The sequence below is a fragment of the Cornus florida genome, unplaced genomic scaffold (genome assembly GCF_030987335.1).
Source record: "Cornus florida cultivar Cherokee Brave unplaced genomic scaffold, ASM3098733v1 CherokeeBrave_3.0.0_Hap2_Chr03, whole genome shotgun sequence".
Taxonomy (NCBI): Eukaryota; Viridiplantae; Streptophyta; class Magnoliopsida; order Cornales; family Cornaceae; genus Cornus; species Cornus florida.
The window spans coordinates 9,412,174-9,425,238 of NW_026775573.1; the positions used below are offsets into that span (position 1 = coordinate 9,412,174).

Genomic DNA, 13,065 nt, shown 5'->3' on the forward strand with positions numbered 1-13,065 from the left:
TTTATGTAAAAACTTGTAGATTAATATTTTTTATTTTTTTCCTTCATAAATGGTAGAATTGATATGAATCAACTATGTGACTTAACATTCATGTCCTGCTCTGCACTTTCCTTTGAATGATCTATATTATCCAAGCCATATATTCGAAATTATGGAAATTTGCTTTTACTCAAGTTTGGGAAATAACAAAAATATAAGACGCAACCAACAATTTCACACTTTATGTAATGCTGAAATTTCAAAAGGCCAAAATGCCCTTAGATAAACCATATTTATACTTTTGATGGTAATCAAATTGACATTTTTACTTTTGAGCGGTAAACAACATATAGAAGCCCTGGTCCTGATGGCTTTAACTCATGTTTCTTTTTCTTTCTTTTTTTTTTTTTTTTTTTTTTTGTTTCTTTTCTCATGCTTGGCCTATCATTGGCCAAGAAATCACAGCCGCAATCAAGGATTTTTTCATCTTAGGAAGAATGCTTGCTGAAATCAATTACTCTTACATTGCACTTATTCCCAAAGTCCCTAATCCCACCACTGTCAGTGACTGTAGACCAATATCCTGTTGTAACCTAATCTACAAAGCCATCTCTAAACTCATTGCCAACGAACTAAGCCTTGTCTTACCTTCAATCATAAGCATTACCCAAACTGCTTTTGTAAAATAAAGACACATCACAGATAACATCCTTCTTGCTCATGAATTGTTTAATGGTTATCATAAATCATCACATCCCCCTTCCTGTACCCTCAAAATTAATCTTAGAAAGGCATTTGACACCATCCATTGGCAATTTATCCTTGATACTCTACAACTCTTTGGTTTCCCACAACTATTTATACACTGGGTTTCACAATGTATAACCACACCTTCATATACCATCTTATTCAATGGACAGCTATGTGGGTTTTTCAAAGGTAAAAGGAGGGTTAGACAAGGTGATCCCATTTCCCCCCAACTTTTTGTACTTGCCATGGAGGTTTTAACTTTGTCACTTAACATGGCCATCTCCCAAAGTAATTGTTTCAAGTACCATTGGAGATGTAGTAAACTTTCCTTATCCCATTTAGCATTTGCTGATGACATTATGTTGTTCTCTTATGGTGACTTATCTTCTGTGGGAGTGCTTCACACTGGACTGAGTAATTTCATGACCTTTTCTGGACTCTCCATCAATTGTTCCAAGAGCCAAGCATTCTTTGCAGGTGTTGATCAACACACAATGAACAGCGTTGCCTCCTTACTGCAATTTGAGATTGGTAACCTACCAATCACATACCTTGGGTTACCACTATCCTCTTCAGCTCTCAATGCCAATGATTGCCAGATTCTAGTCCAGAAGATCACAGCCAGAATTAGCCAATGGACTTCAACATTTCTCTCATATGCAGGAAGGGCACTACTCATTAAATCTATCATCTTCTTCATCCAAGCTTACTGGACTCAAGCCTTCATCCTTCCCATGAAAGTTATTGATCAAATCAATCAAATTTTGAGATGTTTCTTTTGGTCTGGAACTGATCTCAAGAAGACTGGTGCTAAAGTTGCTTGGACAGCCATCTGCAGGCCAAAAAGGTTTGGTGGTCTTGGGTTTCCTTGCCTTGAGCTCACAAATAGAGTGTCAAGTCTCAAGCACTTGTAAAGACTGTGTTCTAAAAAGGATAGTCTTTGGGTGGCATGGACCAACAGGTACCTTATTAAAAACAAATCCATTTGGACTGTCAAAGCTTCTTCCAATAGTTCAGGATTTTGGCAAAGGTTGCTTAAGTTGAGGAGTATGGCAAGAGGCTTGGTTAAGCACAGGGTTGGAGCTGGGTAGAGCACAAGCTTATGGAATGACTACTGGCTCATGAATGGTCACATTACAATTCAACTTGGCTTCAATGATGTGGAAATTTTTTAACTGGATCCCCAAATCACAGTTGATAGCCTAATTTCCAACCATCAGTGGACCATCCCCAGCTCACTACATCATATCCCATTCTTTCAAAGTCAAGACTTCAATACACAACTTATTAGTTTGCCCCTTCCAACCACTGATCCAGATCATGTGGAATGGCTTCCAAGCTTAACAAAGGATTACTCTCACAGACTCACTATGGATTACTTTACAGCTCCTTCTTTGGTTTTTGCTTGGGTCCAGCTTATATGGTTCAAACACCACATCCCAAAGCATGGTTTTATTGCTTGGCTTGCCCTCAAGGAGAGATTAGCAACACTGGATACTAAACCAATGCAGAAGAAACATTATACCAATGCATGTTACCTTTGCTAATCAGCTGAAGAATCTGTGGATCACTTCTTTTTTCAAATATCCATACAGTAACCTCATTTGGAATTTCATTCAGCAAGTTGCAGGCTTCTACATCAATCCTAACAATTAGAGAGATCTGATTTCATGGTGCTCAGCAACATGGACACAGAACCATTTCATTACACACAAGCTGCTTCTTTCAAGTGCCATATACTTCATTTGGCAGGAGAGGAATGCAAGAGCATCCAGGAACAAAGCAACCTCAGCTATTCACATCATCCACCTAATCAAGGGTTGCATCAGAGCAAGGCTTACATCCTTTAAACTAAGGTCTGGTTCAGAAATTAGGAAGATTGGATCTCCTGAAGCTCTCCACCAGTTATTTCTTCAAGGTTGTTCGTATACAAATGGTCAGTCCTGGTTCTTAATTGATTAGATGGTACTTGTTAATATATGATTGTTGAGAATAGGAGATATTGAAAACAGATTTGAAATTGCCAGGTGGAACAATTTACATTCTTGAAAAGCAGTTGTGGTGTATTAGAAATGTATAGGTGTTGTATCATATTTTGCTATCTTCTTTGGTGATTCTGTGGCAACACTTGTTGTCATAGCCCTTGGCTTGTAATGTCCTTAATAGACCTATTGTACATTCTCCTTTTATTTATCAAAGGTTACCCTTTTACCTAAAAAAAAAACATATAGAGAATAAAAAACATAATTTTTTACATTCTTACAAAGGAAAAATTAGTTTGATATATGTTTCCCAAGCTTGTTTTCTGGTTTTTAACCTAGCTTTAAGAAGTAGTAAAAGATGCTTCCATAGCTTTGGCAAACATATATGAGAAAGTAAGCATACTTTGAACTAGGGTGTGTATATATATATATATATATATATATATGAATCTAGTAAAACTAATTGTAAAATAATTAGTTAAAAATTGATTTTTATTTCTTAGTCGGAGCATGTAAAATAATAATTTAAAAATTGATGAATAAATTATTTTTATTAGGTTTAAATATATATTATTTTCTTTTTAAATATTTTAGGATTTAAAAACTAAAAAACATTTTACATCCAAACAAACATAAACTTAATTTAGCTTAATATCATCTTGTTAGGATCACTATGGTATAATTCATTATTTGTGTTCGTATTAGAAAACTAATTAAACCCTAATGTGTATATAAAGACACTCAGCGCCATTTATGTATAAAAGCCATCAGCCATCAACCCAATTAGACCATCAACCTAAACCTTTGCTCCAACGAGATTTTTGAGGAGGTGTTTTATCTTGTTCTATTTCGGATTGGTTTTAGAGAACAAGTGCCCCACTTACCAGAAGATTTAACCCGAAGATCGAAGTAGAAATGGTAGAGTTTGTAAGTATGGTACAAAAACAGTCATTCATTATTAATTTCCTCCAATATACCAATTTAATAGTGATGTTATTATTATTTTTTTGAATGGTATTAATAGTGATGTTATTGTGTCTTAAAAAATACAAAGCTCATATATTATGTATATATATATATATATATATATATATATATTGAAAAAACATACCATTTTTGTTGGTAATGACTTTTGTGCTAGCAGCATGACTGTCAGGTAAATGATGTGAAGGACTAAAAGTGTGAAGAATAGTAACTGTAGAGTGTGAGCCCAAATCACAAGAACAAAAAAAGTCCGTCCAACACAGGCATAGTGGTACCAAATTTTTACTTCTCAAAAAGAGGTTAGGAGTTTGAGCTTCAGTGGAAATATGTGTGTGTGAGTACCAACTAGGATTAAAAAAAGTCCGTTGAGCCACATGTACATGCCCAGAAGTTAAAGATGGACTGTTTCCGTCACCAAAATTAGAATTGTTACACTACCACTCTCAAAGGGTTAACATTATGATTTTTCATCCATGTTGATGAAAAACAATAGACTTGTTCAAGGCTTCTTGTAACTGGAAGTTTTGGTGTGAACAAGAGGATCTTCCTTTCAGAAGGATATGTGAACCAGTTTCGGGCCTTGTTTCAACTATTCTCGAGAATTAGAATAAAAATATATAAATTTGTTTTGAGAAAACAGTAAAAAGTAGTTTTATGAAATTATACATTTTTTTTTAAGCTTTCCAAAACCATTTTTAGACATGAGCACTATAAGAAAAAACAAAAGGCTTTTAATGACATGCGAATTCACACGGCAAATTTATATTATACACAACAAGCATTAAAAGTTGTCAATACTAAAGTATTAGGTCATTAAATAATTAAATAACCGTTGCTTTGAAGCATTGATGACTTAATACGTAATTTTTAAATATGTCGTTCGTGGCATTTTAACAACGTGACTATAAAATTGTTAATGCATGCCTTTAATGACTAGCACAACATATCTGTGGTTTTTTGTTTTTTGGACATCATATACTATATGTCGTTAAAATCCTTCTCCTTCTTCATTTTTATTTTTTTTAATTTCATTTTCTTTATAATGGAATATTGTTATATATATATATATATATATATATATATTCCATATATATAGTTTTGTTAGAAGATGATAGTTTTGTTGTTTTATACTTCTTTAACCCATTTTTACTTACCTGACACGTACGACTAGGCAAGCCCGGCCAAATCCCTTTTTTTTTTTTGTTTTCCTACTTTATCTAAACATAAGTAATGAGTCCACTTAGCCCAGGTAACCCATATGCACCATGTGTGTATGCATATACAAATAGTCCAGCAATTCACATGCGCGCACACACACCGAGGCAAACTATGCACATAATATATATACATATATTATTAAAAAAAACACATACCTTTAGTTTCCAACCAAAAAGAACTCGCAACATTACCTGGGCAAGAGTGAAGAGGTGGACATCCAGGTTGATCTATTCTTATTAAATCAATTATATGCTAAATGCAATCTTATTGGGCTCAAACATTTATTGATTTATTCTTATTACATCAATTCTATGCTAAATGCAATCTTATTGGGCTCAAACATTTGTTTTACCAAAAAAGGTTATTGATGAATTGAATCAAATTTTGATGAGATTTCTGTGGTCTGGTTCGGAGTTGAAAAGATCATGCGCTAAATTAAGTTGCTTGGGAGATAGTTTGTAGAGAAATCAGGGGTTTAAGCATCTGTGGAGATATGTGTATGTGAGTACCAATTAGGATTAAAAAAATATCCGTTGAGCCACATGTACATGCCCAGAAGTTCAAGATGGATTTGTTTCCGTCACCAAAATTAGAATTGTTACACTGCCCACTCTCAAAGGGTTAACTTTATGATTTTTCATTCCTGTTGATGAAAATCAATAGACTTGTTCAAGGCTTCTTGTAACTGGAAGCTATGGTGTGAACAAGAAGATCTTCCTTTCAGCAGGATATGTGAACCAGTTTTGGGCCTTGTTTCAACTATTCTCGAGAATTAGAATAAAAATAAATAAATTCCATGAGCACTATAAGAAAAAAAAGGCTTTTAATTACATGCGGATTCACAAGACAAGTAGACGCATGCTTTTATTGAAGAAATCGTGAAAAGTTTATACTATCCATGACAAGCATTAAAAGTTGTCAATACTAAAATATCAGGTCGTTAAATAGTTAAATAACCGTTGCTTTGAAACATTGATGACTTAACACGTAATTTTTAAATATCTCGTACGTGGCATTTTAACAACGTTACTATAAAATTGTTAATGTATGCCTTTAATGACTAGCACAACATGTCTGTGGTTTTTTTGTATTTTTTGACATCATATACTACATGTCGTTAAAATCCTTCTCCATTTTTATTTTTTTAATTTCATTTTCTTTATAATGGAATATATATATATATATATAGTTTTGTTGGAAGATGATAGTTTTGGTTTTTTATACTTCTTTAACCCATTTTTACTTACCTGACACGTACGACGAGGCAAGCCCGGCCAAATCCTTTTGTTGTTTTTTTTTTTTTTTCTTACTTTATCTAAACATAATGAGTCCACTTAGCCTCAGGTAACCCATATGCACCATGTGTGTATGCATATACAAATAGTCCAGCAATTCACATGCGCTCGCACACACCGAGGCAGACTATGCACATAATATATATACATATATTATTTAAAAAAAACACATGCCTTTAGTTTCCAACCCAAAAGAACTCGCAACTTTACTTGGGCAAGGGTAAAAAGATGGACATCCAGGTTCCTCTCCCTTGGTGGGAGAGCTATTCTTATTAAAGCTAAATGCAATCTTATTGGGCTCAAACATTTGTTTTACCAAAGAAGGTTATTGATGAATTGAATCAAATTTTGATGAGATTTTTGTGGTCTGGTCCAGAGTTGAAGAGATCATGTGCTAAATTAAGTTGTTTGGGAGGTAGTTTGTAGACCCGAGATTAATGGAGGTTTAGGGTTTCCAAACTTAGAAATGACAAACAACATTGCTAACCTTAAGCATATATGAAAGCTCTTTGCTAGAAAGGAGAATCTTTGGGTTGCAAGGTCTTATAGGTACCTTATTAAGAATAAGAGCTTTTGGTTTGTTAAAGCTTCAGCTTTAAGCTCAGGCTTATGGAGAAAATTGCTGAAACTAAGGGATATGGCAAAGGGCTTATTGAAGCATAGGGCGGGGAAGGGTACAGATAAAATAATGTGGTTGGATTATTGGTTGCCAAATGGACCACTCCTGAACCAGCTCAACCTTAATGATGGAAAAATTCTTCAATTGGACTTGAGAGTTAAAGTTGATAGTCTAATTTCCTTTAATCATTGGGTAGTTCCAGCAGCCCTAGCTCACATTCCATTTTTCCAATCACAAAATTTCCATTCACAACTCCAAGAGCTACCAACTCCATCAAAGGAAACAGATTTAATCATTTGGTTGCCCTCACCAAATGATAATTTCTCTCTTGCTCATACATGTAGATACCTCCTTCCTCCCACTTTCATCTTCCCTTGGTACCATATCATATGGTTCAAACACCATATCCCCAAGCACAGTTTCATTGCTTGGCTCACCATAAAAGGTAGGTTAAGCACACTTGACAGGAAATCAATGATGCACAAACCAGACAAATGTTTGTTTTCTCTGCTTGGCCAATAATGAATCACCTGATCACTTATTCTTTCAATGCAAGTTCTCAAAGGAGATCTGGACCATTGTTGAACACTCGGCAGGATTCTACATTCAATTAACCACCAAATTGGACTGATTTGATCTTGTGGTGCTCAGCTAACTGGAGATCAAAAGGTTTTCTTTTACATAGCTAGGTTGCTACTCTCTGCTGCACTTTACTTCATTTGGATGGAAAGAAACAACAGAGCTTTCAGAAACACTTCATCTTCTCCTCCCTACATCATTAATCTCATCAAAAAGTGTATTAGAGAAAGGCTTGCTTCAATCAGCGTTAGAAAAGCAAATGACTTGAGAAAAATTGATAAAGTGGAGGACTTACAGAAGCTATTCACTGAGGGTTGCTGCTTTGCCAATGCTCATTCTCTTGCCTATGACTAAATGTTGTTGTTACAGCATTTATCACAGCTCAAGGGACTGCTTTGCTAATCCTCATTTCTCTATCAGTAATGTGTCCAATGCTACTGTTTTGAGCTTGCTTGTATTGAGCCTCTGGGCTTGCTTCCTGCCTATGGCAGTTGCTGTTGTCCTACTTGGACCTTGTGTATATTCTTTTACATATTAATACAAATGCTTACCCTATAACTTAAAAAAAAAAAAAAAAAAAATTACTTGGGCACAATAGTATACATATATAACCTATATACATTATTCAGTTCTCTTTTATTTTCTCTTATTCCCTTTCTAATTCATTATTATTATTATTATAAAATTTAATTGCATCATTAACTGCTAAAAATTATTATCACATGAAGACACATTAACACAAATAAATAAATTCTCAACCAATAACTAAATAAATAAAATTTCCTGGTCTCTACATCCTCCCCGCCTTAAAAAAAAAAAAAAATTGTCCTCGAAATATCAAACAACATTACCTGGGCACAGAGTATACATATATAACCTTTATACATTATTCAATTCTCTTTCATTTTCTCTTATTTTCTTTCTAATTCATTATTATTATAAAATTTAATTGCATCATTACCTACTAAAAATAATTATCACATGAAGACACATTAACACAAATAAATAAATTCTCAACCAATAACTAAATAAATAAAACTATTTTTTTTTTTCCGGTCTCTAATTTCTCCCCGCCTAAAAAAAAAAAAAAAAAAATTATGAGGAATAAACATTAATCCGGTTGAGACAATAATCCCTCATGTGGTAGCACTGATTTCAATTTTTTCCAGGATAACAGCTGCAGCATCCTTCATCTAATGACACACAATAATTGCAATCAAAGTACCATAAAAGCCAAATTAAATCTTTGGCTAGATCTTATTAGTCTCTCTTACACACAATTTTGTCTCCAATATTTTTTTTACCCTTTTGTTCTCTAATTTTGCTTTGATGAATAGTGATAACTGAGTTTAACACTAATCCATCATGCTAATAATGTCAACTGAGTAAATTTCTTCTCACAGAAAAATAAAAATAAAAATAAAAGAAAAAAGAAAGTATTAGAGTAAATAAAGAATGTAAAAAAAAAAAATTAAGAAGATGATGTATTAATAAATTTAGGGACTTTTATGTCATTTATTTAAAAGAAAAAAATTGAAGTAAAGTGGATTATGAATATGGCTCCCTAATAAATAAATGAAGTTTTTTTTTTTTGTTTGGGAACATGTTAGGTGTTACTGTGTTACTTACCAGTTAGGCTAGAAGACTTTGGTAATAAATAAATAAAGTTATGATAGTTTAAGTAGCTTAATCTCTACGTCATCACTATTGTATAATTATAGGTCTTTGTAATCCAATTAGGAAACTAAAACCCTAATATACTTTCCAAAAGAAAACCCTAATATTCTTACACCATCAAAGCCATCAACCTTCCTTTCAAGCTTTCGTCAATGGATAACGTACAATTGGGTAATCAGCAAACTTCTTGTTTCATCTCCTGCATGGTAAATATATACTTAATGGAGTCACATATTTTATCATATGCACCAAATATTTACTTATATCTTAAATCTATTCTCATTACTTATCAGTTTTTTTTAATTTGGTTTTATGTGAAACTTGGTGTTGGATTTTGAGATTGATGTTGTTGCTATAGGTTTTCATTGTGTTAAGACAAATGCAGGATTTTTTTAAAATAAAATAAAATGTGTTTCTAGAGTATGCAAAGGTTGAACGTAGACTTTTTAGGAGAGGCAAAACTCGCCATAAAAACTCGGTTGTAAAAAATCGACAAGCTTCCACAACTCCCCTTCTTTCAACCAATACGGTTCCATCAAATACCACAACTATATTCACTTAAATCCATATGAGTTAACATTAATTCATGCATCCCTACTTTGCTCTTCCTTTTGAGTTATATTATTGTTGCATACTAAATAATGGAAATTTGCATATATATTTGAGTTTCGAAAGAAACACAAATTACACTACAAGAATTCAGGATATTAGGGATAGAAAAAATCTTAACATGCAACAACTTCACTCTTTACTTAATGCTGAAATTTCAAAACCCCAAAATGGCCTTAGATATCCATATTTGTACTTTAGACTGAAAAACAAAAGATGAAAAACATAATTTTGATAATCTCAAAAAAAGAAAGAGGAACTCTATTTTTCTACACTTGTACTCCACTTGCCTTTTTGTGTTAGAGAAAATGACAAGAAAATCTATAAAATAATTAATACATCATTTCTTATTTTAAAATACAACAAATACCCTTTATACTATAAATTTAACTTTTTCTTTTTTTTTTAAACCTTATTTACTTCTTTAGTTTTTGTTTAGTATTATTATTATTTTTTGTCCTGTCAAAAACATAATATATCTAACAGAGATAAATCAGAGATGATTTTTTTTCCAGACAAAACAATTAATTTCCTTATAACTTAATCTCGAAGTATCAAGTCGGTCCCGGCCAATTAAGGAAACCACTATATATATATATATATATATATCAATTAGGAAACTAAGATATTTATCCCGGGAAAGAACCTTCGATTCACTCCATCAATGGCGACACAGTGGAAGATAGAGAAGGTTCTTGGCAGTGGAACGTACGGTATTGTGTACCTTGCAACCTTCCCTACCCTTCCACCCATCGCCATTAAATCATCGGTTTTCTCAAAATCGGCCTCGCTGCAACGAGAAAAAATCATTCTACAGATTCTGAAAGGTTGTCCGGAGATCATTCGTTGTTTTGGATTCGAGGAGATGATTGCAAAAGATGAAAAATATTACAATCTTTTCCTGGAATATGCACCGGGAGGCACCTTGGAAGACCTGATCAAGAAACGCGGCGGCAAGTTGTCAGAACCAGAAGTTAGGGTTTACAGCCGAATGATCCTTAAAGGACTGCATTACATTCATGAGAAAGGGTTTGTTCACTGTGATATCAAGCCCGCTAATATCCTTGTGTTTCCTACATCATCAGTACCATGTCGATGCGGGGTCGAAAATAATCGAGTAAAGATAGCTGATTTTGGACTGGCGAAGAGGGCTGGAAAGGGTGATATATTTGTGAGTGGTGGGCTTGATGATTATCGAGGGACACCTCTCTACACATCGCCGGAGTCAGTTGCATTAGGCTTGAATGAAGCACCAATGGACATTTGGTCTCTCGGCTGCGTTATGGTGGAGATGCTCACCGGAAAGCCGGTATGGAGTAATATTGATGGGGATTTGAATGATCTGCTCTTCGAGATTGGTTTCGGAGGAGAAGAAGAGCCGGAGATACCAGAGGGATTTTCTGCCAACGCCACCGACTTCTTGATAAGGTGTCTAGTGAGGGAGCCAAGTGAGAGATGGACTGCAAAGATGCTCCTAAATCATCCATTTATGGTTGAACACCAGCCACTGCCATCATCTTTGAAAAAAGCTTCCAAACTTGTTCAACACCATCCCTTCAACAACCGGCACGACGCAGAGTTGATCAGTTCTCTTTTAATCAATCAACAACTAAAGGGTGTTCATGCAGTTGCCCCAAGCTAGGGTTTTGGACTGAATTGATTTTTAGTTTCATGTTTTATACTAATGTATATACTTGATTCTTTCAAACGTACATGTATATAATTAATCTGTTTGATTAAAATTGTTCGATCAGCACAGTGATCAATTTTCTCTGTTCATAAACTTTAAAATGAAGAAGTAAATGGTGTTTCCAATCACAATTTTCTTTTGGGTTATGGATTGAATTGATTTTTATCATGTGTATTTGATATACATTATTTGATCTCTTTCAATGTTGTGATCATGATCGGTTTTGAAAGTAGCTGCAAAACACTTCTACTGCATGTATTCACGATTAATGTGGCAAAAGGTTAATAATGGAATGGAAAAGAATTTTAATTCTGATGGTATCGATCAAAAAAACGATGAATGAGAAATATATTTTGTGCCTTGCACAAAACTATGCTGAGAATGCCTAGTGGTTCAAGTGTTCAAATCCCCATTTTCTCGAGTTATGGATTGAATTTTTATCATGGAACTAGCATATACAATGATCTCTTACAACACACACACACACACACACACACTAATCTGATTGATCAATCTCTATTTAATAATGAAGTCATCAAATGACTTCAGCCACATATTTAATTTAATTTATGTCACTATGCTTTTGCACTATTTATCGTGTGATAATGAATGTGTTTGGCAGTAGCTGCAAAACACTTCTACAATAAATGCGGCAGAAGCTAGGTTTTTAGTGAACTGAATTATAATATGATCATTTTACAAGTTTAACCATAATAGAGAGGTGACATAAATTTGACAATAATGCATATACGGAAGACAAAAAATTTTACAAGTTATGGGTAATGCAACTGATAAGAAGACTGGCCAGTAAACATAAATCATTTGAAAACTTTTAGTCACTATTCATATCTTATTTCTTCTTGCTGTTTTTTTTTCCAATGGTTGTCCGTCATCTTTAAACTTCATTGATCACAAATCCGCACCAGAAGAGGTGATACTGATTATGCTTTGAATTTCCTTATTCTGATGCACTTGCCATTGTGTGTGATGACAACCTTCTGCATTCCAACAGCCAAGTCTTGAAATTCAGTGAACGAATATGAGAATTAAAAAACTCTATTCGATATCATTCACGATGAGTATTACATTCAATTTATAGACTAATACCTAGCTAAATTAGATTACTAATTATACAATAATAGGAAACTAATTACCTACTAATTAGCCCTAAATTAAGGAGTAAATCATTCAATCCTATAGCTATACAATCTGTATAATCTCGGATTACAAAAAATAAAATCTCAACACTCCCCCTCAAGTTGGTGCATAGATGTCACACATGCCCAACTTGCCTAAAATTTTTGAAAACACTTGATTTGAGACTGCCTTGGTGAGAATGTCGGCTAGTTGATCATCAGATCGAATATTAGGCAACTCCACAATTTTTTCATCCAACTTCTCCTTAATGAAGAATCTGTCTATTTCGACATGCTTTGTACGATCATGTTGAACTGGATTATGAGCAATATCATATGCTGCTTTGTTGTCACAATACAGTCTCATCGATTGCCTAGGTAAATAACCCAAATCCCGCAAGAGAAGTCTTAACCACAAAGTTTCACAAAGTCCAAGCGCCATACCTCTGAATTCAGCTTCTGCACTCGAGCGAGCAACAACATTTTGTTTCTTGCTTCCCCATGTAACAAGATTACCTCCTACAAAAGTGAAGTAACCAGAAGTAGA

General features: G+C 34.0%; 1 protein-coding gene across 1 annotated transcript; it reads left to right on the forward strand.

Annotated features, from left to right (window-relative positions):
* Nucleotides 1-10,356: 10,356 nt before the first annotated feature.
* Nucleotides 10,357-11,334, forward strand: LOC132301077 (mitogen-activated protein kinase kinase kinase 20-like). Its single transcript, XM_059798366.1, has one exon. It carries the CDS (start codon nucleotides 10,357-10,359, stop codon nucleotides 11,332-11,334), a length of 978 nt encoding a protein of 325 aa, XP_059654349.1.
* The last annotated feature ends 1,731 nt before the right edge of the window (nucleotides 11,335-13,065 follow it).

What these genes read in the sequence shown, in the direction of transcription:
- LOC132301077 (XM_059798366.1), top strand. Translation starts at nt 10,357, where the DNA reads ATGGCGACACAGTGGAAGATAGAGAAGGTTCTTGGCAGTGGAACGTAC.